We start from the raw sequence: 13,163 nt of genomic DNA on the forward strand, positions 1-13,163 counted from the left end.
AATGTTCCTTCTTTTCCCAAGGGGTTCTTCGTTCTCCAAATGTCAATCCAGTCCATATTGTCAGTCAATTCAAAAAAGGTCTTTGGTAGTCTGCCATCTTTTGTAACATTCTGGCTTTGTGACTTATCCATGTTAGTTGATACGACCCCGTTCATGTCTCCCATCATGATGATGTTGTCATAATCCAGATATTCCAGCATAGTCTCATGCAACTTCTTGAAAAATTCCGACTTCCCTTCATTTGGTGCATTAGGTTTGTCATTGCTTTTCTCCCAAGAAGCAGGCATTTTTTAATTTCGTGGCTGCTGTCACCATATGCAGTGATCATGGAACCCAACTCATTTACAAGCCAATAAAAAACAGAGATGGCACACAATGGGGAAAAAGTGATAGGTTTGGTGGGGAAAACTCACCCACCACAGGTGACTCTCTTGCCTCAAGGGTCCTTCATGGGCTAGGCTTCCCTCGCATCAACAGCTTCCACGGCTATGGAGGTGTTTTGTAGCTCTGTATGGCTAGGAGAGATCCCAGAAGGAGAAGTCCTAGCCATGCAAAGTTCTCTTTAAGACTGGGTGCGTAGCAAGTGAATTAAGCCAGGAATTCTTCTCCAGCTTGGGTTTTTAATCTGAAATGATTTGGGGATTTTGCAGTGCTTGCCTGCCTATTAATTGAGGTGAGCATTAGGAGCCCCTGAAGTTTGCAGTGAATTCAAATAAGGGGTGAAGTCATACCTGGGGGTTATCCTACAGCTCAAGGATGGGGAACATGTGGCCCTCCAGATGTTACTGGACCCCAACTCCCATCATCCCTGATCACTGCCCATACTGATTAGGCCTGATGGGAGTTGTAGTTGACTCCAACAACATCTGGAGGGCCACAGGTTCCCCATGCCTGCCATATTCTCTTTGCAACCACTTTTGCAATCTGTGTCCAACACTATGCATTCCATCACACTGGTGGTTCGCTCCAGTCAATATCCCAGTTGAAGAATACATTTGTTTTCCAACTCTTCCCAAAGAGAGGAAGAAGTGTATTTACAGCAGGTTGCTATTCCCCTTCTCATAAACATATCATTCTTATTCTCTCGGTGTGATCAGCTCTGTGACAAGGAGCAAGATCAATACAGAGCTGAGAGGAGGGGGGAAAGAAAAGAACGAAAGAGAAAAAAAGAAATAAATTGCATTGATCTGACCCAGACCTGGCTATCTTATTAGGCTTGCCTTAAAACCTAAGCCTCTAGATGGAGAAAGGGTGACGATGCAAGCATGTTGTTTTAGTAGCAAAGTTTTAAATTGCTTTCCAAAAACGAAAACAGTATCTTGAAAGCATCAGTAAAATTGGCCGAGATTCATGCTGCAGATTTCATTCAAAGAAAAATAAATCTGGGGATTTTCTTCCTTGGTACCTAAAGCCAATTCACAGGCTAGGCTGCAACCTCCATGCTCTCAGAGGAAGATGTCTTATACCTCGTTAGGCGAGTTGTCAACCTGGATCAATAATGCCGACTCTGACTGGCAGTGGTTCTCCAGGGTGTGAGGCAAGGGCCTCTCCCATTTAACCAGAGATGTCAGAGACAGAACCTGGGGCTTCTTCGGCTGAAGCACATTCTCCGCCTCTGAGATGGGTCCCCTCACATTTGACTTCATGCACAACGAACTTGGAGTGAGCAGACTTTGGAGCACACAGTACAGTGGTTTTCACTGCCTTATGGAAACCAAAATTGCATGGGCAATCTTTAAGCTGGCTGAATGTTCTTCGTTTCTTCAGAGAACCTTGAGATCCACCAGCTGCAGGCAGGTGCAAAATAACAGATGAGGTGGAGCTGAATGCAAAATGGTGAACTAGGGGATTGGCGAATAGATCCAATGACCTACTGTATCTCATTATTCATACACAGGGGGAAACTGCATATGCAAGTCCAACTATACACTTGAGTTAGGAATACCTAACCTAATGTGTTTCTTTTTTAAAACAACAACAATAACCCTTTTTGTTCTTGCTATCACTGAACCACTAGATGTCAGAAATCTTTACCAAGCTACTACAAATAATTCCACAGCTCGTGGGATATTTGCAAGGACATTCTTTTAATCTGCCAACCTGATTTGATTACTGGGTTGTTTCAACTGGAGTGTTTTATTGTGTGTTTTAATTGACAAAGGATGGGTCTCTGGACTTCCAAAAATTACTATTATATGGCAAGTTGTTTTCATTAAACCAATGGTTTGGTACTGGCGAAGGTATGCTATGGTATTGCTCTGAGCACAACTTCTGTTAGGCTCCACTAATATTGCTTCCCCACCTCTCTAAGGCATTGCAGAGAGAGCGGATAATTAAGAATCCAGTGCCTAGTCAAATTTTAATTATTGGGAATAAATAGAGGAATTTTCCCTAGGTATTTTATTTTCTTAGAGTTCCTCATATGCACATGGGGCGGGGGGGGGGGGAGAGAGAGAGATCAAAATAGAACAGTGTCTCCCCAGACCCTAATAAGAGTGTTCCCTCTCTCCTGGGAACCAGCCAGCCTGGAAAGGAGCTTTGTAGTGCTGATTGAAACCTGGGGGTGGGAGGGAGACTTCAGCAAGAAGCAAGAGGGATGGAAAGAACACATATTCTCTCTCTCTCTTGCCTCTCACTATGCTACATAACACTCAAGCTGGCTGCCAGCTAGGGCAGTCCTGTAGCTTCTACTTGTGGGAGCCCACCATTTGAAGGCCTGTCTGTTGTGAGCCCAATTCAAAGAGAAATAACCCTTTAAAAAGGGAGAGCAGGTAAGGGTGTCAGAACTGCCTGTCATCAACAGCGAGCCCCTGCACAGCAGATGGAGCAGACCCTCAGGTCACCTGGTCACACTCTCCCCTGCCAAGGTGAGAGGCACAGCATCCTACGTCTGTTGCACGAATCCTTTCCACAAGGGCACCTGTACGTAGAAATTCAAAGTGTTGGTGTTGACCTTTAAAGCCCTAAATGGCCTTGGTCCAATATACCTGAAGGCGCATCTCCACCCCCATCATTCTGCCTGGACACTGAGGTCCAGCGCCGAAGGTCTTCTGGCAGTTCCCTCACTGCGAGAAGCCAAGTTACAGGGAACCAGGCAGAGGGCCTTCTCGGTAGTGGCACCCGCCCTGTGGGACGCCGTCCCACCATATGTCAAAGAGAACAACTACCAGACTTTTAGAAGACATCTGAAGGCAGCCCTGTTTAGGGAAGCTTTTAATGTTTAACAGGTTATTGTATTTTAATATTCCATTGGAAGCCGCCCAGATTGGCTGGAGAAACCCAGCCAGATGGGCGGGGTATAAATAATAAATTATTATTATTATAATTATTATTAAATCAGCCCCGGCAGATGTTATGCAAACCTGTGCCCTCTTTCCCCTCTTTTAATTGTTGAGACACCCCCTCTTTTTCAGGCGAGGCTTAACTGACTAACCTCCTGACAGCCTAAACCTCTTAATCTTAGCGTTGTGGGTTCTAGATTTGGGCAAAAGATTTCTGTATTGCAGGGGGTTTTTACTAGATGACAATCGTGATCCCTTCCAACTCTACATTTCTATGACTCTATTCTGAGAAATTTTCATGTACCCAGCATTAACACCCAAGAAAAATGTGAACAGGATCTATCTTGCCCCATAGTGAAGGTAGTTGAAGATAGCATGTACCAGATGCCCATGCGACTCCTAAGCAGGAAAGCGCCAGCCTCATGCATATTAGGCTGACATTCAAGCCATTGTTCTGAAGACTTGTGTGCTCTTTCCCTGAAGAGGGATGTGACAGTGATGAGCAGCTCTCCTGCAAACATCAATAGGCCCCGAGGAACTGTGGTGAAATGTCAAAGGACAACTAAGGGACCAATTGTTTCGGTGATGCTTATTTCACAGAGTGAGGCCTCTTTGGGGGCCTCGTTTGCTGTGTCCCACGGCAGCCGATGCCGGCGGATGGCCTGGGAGCGCGACGCCTGCCTGGATCGAAGTGGCACGCCAGTCTGTAAGGCCCAGCCGCAATTAGGCATGCGCTCTGTCAATATGCTCTCATATGGTCTCCATACGCTAGTGATCTTTAGCAGACAGGGAGCCATATGGCGCAGCGAGTTTCGACTGCTGCACGGGTTGCCGTTCACAACAATGGTAATTAAGGATCGCAATATAAAGAAGGTGGTGTTTTAACCGCCGAGTGTCGGCGAACACTGGGGAAACCCTTCCGCCTTTCCCTTCTCATTCCTCGTGTCTTTTCAAACCGTCTTCTGCCAGGATTTTTCTACTCCTGTCACCGCTTTCTCTCCATCTGTGGGCCAAACTAGACATGTTTGGCTCCAGGGCGCGTGGCTTTTGTTTAATAAATAGCAGGCAGGCATGTGGGGGAATTCAGGTCCAGACTGAGGGGGTGGGGCATTTCTTATTTATTTCATTTATTTATTTATTTGAAGAGCTTGTACTCTTAAGCAGAAAAAAAGGCTAGCAGGAGGAACTTACATGCAATCAGTTGAAACACAACAGTCCCTGCCCACAGCCTTATGATTGAAAAAAACAAACAAACCACATGGCACACAAGGAGAAAGGGATGGGGAGGGAAGAGGAATCAAATCCAGGCACTGTGTTACCCCTGTGATCCTGCCTCAGCCCCAGAATCATAGAATTATAATGTTGGAAGAGACCCAAGGGTGTCGGAATCTCAACCAAAGTACCCATGACAAATGGCCACCCAACCATCGGCTTAAAAACCTCCAAGGAAGGGAGTCTACAACCTCCCTAGGGAGTCTGTTCCCATGTTGAACAACTTTTACTGCCAGAAAGCTTTTCCTGAAGTTAAGTCCAAATCTCCTTTCTTGTAACTTGAAGTCATTGGCGCAGGTCCTACCCTCCGGAGCAGAATTCCCTAGCTCCTCTTTGCCTAGAGATGAAAGGTGACATTGGCATCTATGTATGTAAATAGCAACCCCAGTCCAGGGGGTGGGGACCAAATGGTTCACTAACCAGGGGTGGCTAAACTGTGGTTCTACCAATGTTGAGGGACTACATCTCTGACCATAGCTGTCAATTTACAGATTTGAAAATAAGGGACCAGCAGCCTTGAAAATAAGGGATCAGCAGCCAAAATAAGGGATTTTCCGAGCACAGGTATGTTCAACATCTGAGCCCCTCCAAGCCAAAGGCAGAAAGCCCAGCCAGCAGCCAAACGAAGCCTCAAGTGGTGGTTCCCACAGCGCAGCAACCCGGCAAAGGGGATGCAGCAAGGAAAACCATCGTCACCTCTCCGCTGGGAAGCGCTGAGCAAAAGCGAGTCCCCAGGCAACGCGGCCGATTTGATCGGCACAAGGCATGCAAGCTCCACCCCCCCCCCAGTCGTTCTTAGACTCCTTATTGGGTGAGCAACGCAGCCAAGCAACACAGTTGGAGCCTCCCTCCTCCCTGGCCGACAGGGAGGGAGGGAGAGGAGCTGCTTCCTTTGAAACCCAGGAAATTTAAGGGACATCATCAATAAGGGACAGCAGCGGGACACGGCGCTGGGATAAGGGAGTTTCCCACCAAATAAGGGACGGTTGACAGCTATGTCTCTGACTGGTGCCCCTCCTGGCTGGGGCTGATGGGAGCTGAAGTCCAGCAACACCCCAAAAGACACAGCATCAAACGCATGAATGGCCATGGATTCAGAAAACATAGAGGCATGAGGAAGGCAGACTGGTAGGTTCAGTCTGCTGGCGTGCCTGCCTATTATTTCAGTTGCGATATTCATGGCAGCTGGCTCTCAGGATATGCTGTGAATTCTCCTTCTCGGGATGCCTGCCTCTTATTGATTGCATTCATATTCCATCTTTTTCTCCAATAAGCTCAAGGGGGCACATATGGTTCTCCCCCTCCTCATTTAACACCCACAACAACCCTGTGAGGGAGGATAGGCTGAGAGGCAGTGACCAGCCCAAGATATCCCTGTGAACTTCATGACTGAGTGGGGATTTGAACCCTGGTCCATCACTTAAACCACTGCACTTCACTGGCTTCTCTCTCCACTCCATGTCTGGCACCAATAAACTGCAAAAAGGCATAGTGCCCAAGTTTCAAACGTGTTCACTTTGATTTTTAAAAGTTACTTACTGGTTAACACCGTGATGGATCTCGCTGGCTTGGAAACCATGTTTGCGCTCACCACGACCAGAGTCACTATGTAATAAAGGCCATGGTACGAGGCATTGAAAACCACAGGAGCAGGTAAAGTGCTGTTGAATTCGTCAAACTGGAAAAAATAGTTCTTAGATTCGCCGGTGATTTTGACAACGTACACCGAGGACGAGCTCACCACGTCCGCTGCATCGAGGGAAACGGCGATGCAGTTGTCGTCTCGCACTGCCACGTGGAAAGGTGCCGCATTCTGCAAGTGAATAAGCAAAAGAAACATATTGGCAAACGGCGCTCAGCAGGTGCTGCTGTTTTGTCTGCCACCAACAGAGAAGTTGGATCATGCTTAGGAAGGTTTTATTAATGGTCAGATCAAGAAGGAGAGGATCAGGATGGGAGAGGAACACCCCCCCCCCCAATTTTGGCATTTTCTCCTTTGGGGTGAAAATTATGCTCTGGCATGAGCACTGCTGGTGCTTCTTCTTTTTAATTTTTTTTAAAATTTTTATTTCAAAACCCCAAAAAATTACAAATTACAAATATCAAATTCAAAATCCATATTCATTTTCTAGTAAAGGTAAAGGTACCCCTGCCTGTACGGGCCAGTCGTGTCCGACTCTAGGGTTGCGTGCTCATCTCGCTCTAGAGGCCGTGAGCCGGCGCCGTCCGAAGATACTTCCCGGTCATGTGGCCAGCGTGACGAAGCTGCAGCTGGCGAGCCAGCACCAGCGCAGCACACGGAAACGCCATTTACCTTCCCGCTATAAAGCGGTACCTATTTATCTACTTGCACTTAAGAGTGCTTTCGAACTGCTAGGTGGGCAGGAGCTGGGACCGAAAGACGGGAGCTCACCCCGCCGCGGGGATTCGAACCGCCGACCATACGATCAGCAAGTCCTAGGCACTGAGGTTTTACCCACAGCGCCACCCGCGTCCCCTATTCATTTTCTAACATAACCCTATTACATAGTTTACTTAAATTAAAATATATCTAGTTGCTCTAGGCTTACCCTTTGCTATATGTAAATACAACGCAATTAACAAATTATATTATAAATGATATTATAGGTTCCTATATACCCCCACTCCCCTTCACCCATGTGTGATCTCAATATTTTACTTCTTCCATCTTGTTGTGTTGTTATAATTTAATAATTATTCAGTTGATTCTGTTATTATTTTCTTGCTTACCCCTGCACGTTTTATACATTCTCTATTAATATTTCAATTCCGGAACCATATTTTTTCATGTATACCTTCACTCCATCCCACTCGCTAATTATTCTCTAATTTGAGTGGCCTCTAATAATTGCCGTCAATTTTGCCATTTCTACAAACTGGCAGAGTTTGTTTTGCCATTCGAAGCACTGCTTCTAGGGATGTGGGCACCTCTGGACCAGCGGCAGAGCATATGCAAAGCGGCGCAGCTCCCCCCTTCTCTCGACAGCTCGGGGTAGGCTTGGAGGTCGTGGGCGGCGATGTACCAAATGTCTGTTACAATATTCCGTTCCACCTTAACAGATGTGTGGAGTTGTTGTATGCCACATGTCTGTTTACCTTCCAGCACAGCTTGTTGGGAACTTCTGTTGTGTGTATAGCTTTTGCTTATGCTTTTCGCTTGGACACGAAGGGGAGAAGACATGTTTTTCCCTTTGTCCTGATGCTGAATAAAATGCCTGTAAATACGCTTTACACAGCTTCTATCTGCCCTTCTGTTGCGATGAGTTGTTTTCTCTCTGCTGGCTTGCGTGCTCAGTTTCTGAAGGTTTCTGAAGCTCAAGTCGCAGTTACATACTGATCCAAGGACCGGAGATCGCCTGGCTGCCGGCTGGTGCCAGCTGGGGGCCTGCCAATTGCCCCCGTTTCCTTGGACGCATCCCAACAATGTCACCCCCTCAGCGAAGACATCCGGGGCAGTCTGCCCCCACCACACACCCTTCCTCCACCCCTGCTCTGGACATTGATTGTTTTTGTGGTGCTTCCGGTAACATGGCAACATGATTGTTCTGCATGCCACCACTGCTAGCCCCCAGGGCAAGGCAGAAGTGGCCCTGAAATTGGCAATGAGTGGAATCCAATGCAGTGCAGAACCTCACAAACCACTGGCCCCTTGCCCTGGATCATCCTCCTGCTTCCTCGCCTCCTCCGGCCACACATCCCCCCCCTCCATCTCTGACATCACACCCTATGTGTGGCATGATGCCGACAGAAGGGTCTTCAGCTTCAGGACCCTGGTATACAACAATTATTTCTGTATCTATAGAAATTAAAGCTACAAGTGTGTTACGGGCGAACCCAAGTTGCAATACCAGTCTTCCGTCCCAGACACTAATATATAAAATAGTGCCATAAGTTTTCTCTACCACCATGGATTTTCCTCCCAGTTTTTAAAGTTTGATTCCAGCACAGGGGGATTGTTCCCACTGTGTGACTTCACTCCTTTTACAAATAGTGTGGCTTTGAGGGGTTTTACTATTATTATTTTAAAAAATTAGTTTTCCACCCATGTCTCCTTCATAAAGCTATAATTACACTGGAATTTGGGAGAAGTGGAGTGAATCCACAGAAAAATGAAGGAACAGAAACAGGGGGAATCCACTCATTCTTAGATACAAGGAAGCCCAAATCTTTCCTGCTCACCCAATTTATTTTCTATGAAGCTTCAATTCTTTTCATATTAGACAACTCTGTCACTCAAGTGTATAGAAGAAAATGGAACAGTTTAACCTTCTCTCTCTCTCTCTCTCTCTCTCTCTCTCTCTCTCTCTCTCTCCATCTGTCACACAGAAAATCAATTCTTTGGCTGATTTGGAAGGAAAATAAAACCCTCTCCCTTTCATTAATTGCAAACTATCTGTCAGAAAGGAAACCGCCAGGTCTGCAGGAATTCCAAAATGCAGCGACTGTAATTATAATGAAAAAGGGACCACATTTAAAGTTCCAGCATCTCTCCCAGCCCTTTCCCCTCATTTAATTGGCATGGCGATGCTTAGATCTCTACCTCCTGGCTGCTCAAAAAGTCAGCACCAGGTGATATTTCCAGCTCCTCTGAATCACTTTGCCCTTTGATGGTCCATAGGAGAGCAACTTCAAACGCCTTAGCTCTGCAGCTCCTACAGCAGAAATGGCTTTGCTCTTGCAAGTGAGGATGTTAGCAAGCCAGTTAGGTGTCTCTTCACAAGGAGTTCTGAAAATCTTTCACCAGTGTAACTATCACCACCCCCACCCCCAGAAATAAGTCAACAAAGATTGCAAGCTCACAAAGGTTTGTCTACAATGCACCAAATATTAGTCATTCACTGCCCCGCCACAAATAAAAGCTTCCCCTACCTGATTGGTTTCTTGGAGATCATTCTTACGAATCACCTGTCTGCTCAGAAACCAGGTGCAAGCTCTATCTGTTACTCATTCATGAAAAATTTCTCATCAAACACAACTTCTCTTTTACCCTCTCTTGTATTCAAAGCAACAAAAGGCTGTTATGGGCAGCAATGCAAATAGTCCGCTAGGCCTCTGCCACTCACTAGCAATCCTTGATTTATTGTTATGACTTTGTGGGGTGCAAGTCACACCCTAAATTCCTGGGTCCAATAAAAGTTGGAATTAATCAATGTTTGAAGAGTTAAACTGTGCCATACACTGGACCCCTGGATTAAGCCTATGTTAACAAGCCAAGCCAGCATGGCAGTTGCTAGCTGAGTGGGGAACAAAGGCTGCTAGCATCCCATCAAATGATGAGCCATCGGGATGTTCAATGGCAGACAGCAAAGGGGGAGGAGCCCCTCCTCCAGCTGTGTGTTAGTGGGCAGAGACAAATAAGGGTTTAGGATTTCAGTTTGGACAGTGCTTTTTTCTGGGGGTACGCAGGGGTACGTGTACCCATAAACATTTTGTGAATCCAGCAGGAGAAGAAACTTTTTAAATAAAAAAAAATACAGTTGTACCTCAGGTTACAGATGCTTCAGGTTACAGACGCTTCAGGTTACAGACTCTGCTAACCCAGAAATAGTACCTAGGTTAAGAACTTTGCTTCAGGATGAGAACAGAAATCGTGCGGCGGCAGTGGGAGGCCCCCTTAGCTAAAGTGGTACCTGAGGTTAAGAACAGTTTCAGGTTAAGAACAGACCTCCAGAACGAATTAAGTTCTTAACCTGAGGTACCACTGTACTTTCTTCTCTAGCACAGTGAATTGTCAGTTCCATTACTACCCCCAATGGTGGCCTCATTTCCTTTCCCGAGTCTCAGATGGAAGCGACTGTTTAATGTGTGAGGTAATACATGTTCTTTGTACTTTTGTCCATATACTGTATTCCCCACCCCCTGATTTGAACTATAAAACAGTGATTTTCTTGAGTCAAAATGAGAGTGCCCTTAAACTTTTTTTTAGGAAAAAAAAAAAGCACTGAGTTTGGATGATGTATGCCAGAGGGGAATAGTTTCACTGGGTTCACATACAAGGAAGAGGAAGTGGGGTGAACACCACCACATGGGCTGACTGTGACAAAGAGACAAAGAGCATGGGCTGATTTCTCTGTTCTGAGACCCAAGCCTTCTGTGCCTATGGGAGAAGCAAAAGTATGCTCTGAGCAGTCTCCATCATATTCTCAGGTTGCACATATGTGTAAACAAACCTCATATTATAAAGACACCACCAACTGTGCAGAGCCTCATTTCCAAAGGAAAACCCAAGCTAAAGTGCGCCTGGCATCCTTGTCATGTTGTGCCGCTTGTGGAGATTGGGGTGGTGTGTAACACTATTTTCTGCTTCATGTGCCAATAGGGGGTACAGCCAGAAGCAGTAATGGTTGTGAATACCAGTTGCTGGAAGCCACCGGAGGGGAGAATGTTACTGAGCTTGGGTCCTGCTTGCAGCTTCCCATGGACATCATGGCGGCTACTATGAAAGCAGGATGCTGGAGTAGATGAAACATTAACCTGACCCAGCAGGGCTTTTCTTGTGGTTTAGGGGGGTTCAGATCACCCACGCACCGACAATGAAAGAATGGATGAGAGTAAAGGGAGTTGAGGAGGGACACAGATTTTATAGCACATTCTAGGTTTCCCCACTTATTTCCATGAAACTGAAGGTGTAAACCAGCTTTCCCCAGCCAAGTGCATCCTCTCCGATGCTCCCCAGACTAACTTTTATCCCATCCCCAGTCAGCATAGGTAAGAGTCCGGGATGATGGGACTTGTAGTCCAAAACACCTTCTGGCCTTAACTCTATTTGGAGGCTGGGCCTCAAATCTTTGTGAGATGTGTTTCTGCAGGGAAAGAAAGCAAACAGATAGTAGTACATTGAGGGTCTTTGTCTGCTCCCAGCTTTTCTGAGGGCTTTGGTATGACTTGGGCTTGTCATGCTTGTAATAATAAACCATGAAGGAGGCTAGATGAAATCATTCGGTTTAGGAGGCAGGTCTTGCCAAATTTCCCTGGAGGTGTGAAACAGCCTCTCCAGCTGTGACACTAGCAAATTAAATCCCGAAGGTAGCTGACCAGAAGTAATGAAATGTGTATTTGCCATACTGATGCTGTCAGTCCCGACTCACAGTGACTTCCCACTGCAATAAGTGGTGGCAAATTTGTCACTTCCAGTGGGGCTTCAGAGGTCACATCCCTGCACAACCTTCCTCTGCAAACGTTGAGAACCTTGGGGGCAAACTGTCACCCATCATGCCTGCTCTTCCATCCATTGGTCCTATCTACACGTTTGTCCTGGCTTCCACCCAAAACACGCAGACAGAGACTCTTGTAAGTAAGAAAGAGATCTTATTCAGGCAAGTAATGAAATAGGCTCAGCAACAGGTACAGAGTTCAGGAGTCATGATTCCAGCACAGGAATGGGTAGGGCAAGAATTTCAGAACTGAACAGAAGTAATAAAGATGTCCCAACAAATTCCCCCTACCCCACCCACCAGTCTTTTAAAGCATGTGCTCTTTCAGGAAACCCAGACCAAACATTGTGGCCTAAATTTACAATTAATTCAGTACAATAACTACGCTAGAGCAACTTGGAACACTGTCTTATACCAGGTCAGACTCTTCAGCTGCATTCGGACAGAACTTTATTCTATCTCCCCAACATTTCCTTACCTGATCGTTTTCACATTCTATGTGATCTTTTACACAATGTTAAAGCCACTTCTGGAAGGTGAACAAAATCCAGTGGAAGTTTAGCTCTCATTTCCATGTTAATTGCTTCCAGAAAAAAATCCATTTGTATCCCCATTAACCCAGAAAATCATGGGACAGAATTTGGGGCAGTATTTCAGCGTACAGCACATCCATCATACAGTTCCTTCCTGTCATGGGGGAACAGAATTGCACATGTGCATAAAGAGTGGCAACATGTCTGATAATATCCATGGTTGTGTCAGACCACAGCCATTGGTGCAAGTGAAATTTAGCATGACAGTATATCGATCAAAAAGCTACAGTTCCTTAATGCAACAGGTAGTGCAGTATACAGTACAAGGAACATAGAAACCAATGTTATTAGTATAACCAGGAAATCTAAACCAATAAACCCTATTCCTGAATGTAACTTTTATCCAGTTAGCCCAGTATTGTCTACTTGATTCTGACCCGGAGTAGCCCTCCAGGATACCAGGCAGAGAGGTCTTTTCCAATATCTTCTGCTTGACCTTTTTAACTGAAAATGTTAAGGATTTAATCAGGACCTCCTGTATAACCAAACTGCATGCTCCTCCACTGAGTGATGGTTCTTTCCCTAGTATCTTGGCTAAGTGAATGTACTGTAATCTCATTCCCAGTTGCAAATCTCACCTCCACTCACTTAAGGGCACAGGGGCTATTGTGGCACACATGCACCCACCCCTCCACCTGCAATAGTAGAGTAATAATGCTATTACAAAGGTAACATTTGCAGACTGCTTTGGTTGCTTGAAATGCATGTTCTACAGATGTGAAGCATTCATTCAAGCAATTAAGACAAATCTATAAATCTGTACAGTCTCCTCAGCAAGGAATCTGTTCTGACATGAGACTAATCCATATGCACAAACTACCAGCTCCGTATGCATCCACCTA

The 13,163-nt window shown here is 45.8% G+C and overlaps 1 protein-coding gene across 3 annotated transcripts in view; it reads right to left on the reverse strand.

The window, feature by feature from the left end:
* The window catches only part of PTPRO (protein tyrosine phosphatase receptor type O), a 149,956-nt gene that overhangs the window by 70,739 nt on the left and 66,054 nt on the right, over positions 1-13,163 (reverse strand). For all 3 annotated transcript variants that reach the window (XM_079992221.1, XM_079992219.1, XM_079992220.1), the window contains exon 2: positions 6,093-6,366. In XM_079992221.1, the coding sequence (XP_079848347.1) occupies positions 6,093-6,366 (274 nt within the window). The remainder of the gene's footprint in view (positions 1-6,092; positions 6,367-13,163) is intronic.

This window comes from Podarcis cretensis (assembly GCF_951804945.1).
Source record: "Podarcis cretensis genome assembly, chromosome: 10".
Classification (NCBI taxonomy): domain Eukaryota; kingdom Metazoa; phylum Chordata; class Lepidosauria; order Squamata; family Lacertidae; genus Podarcis; species Podarcis cretensis.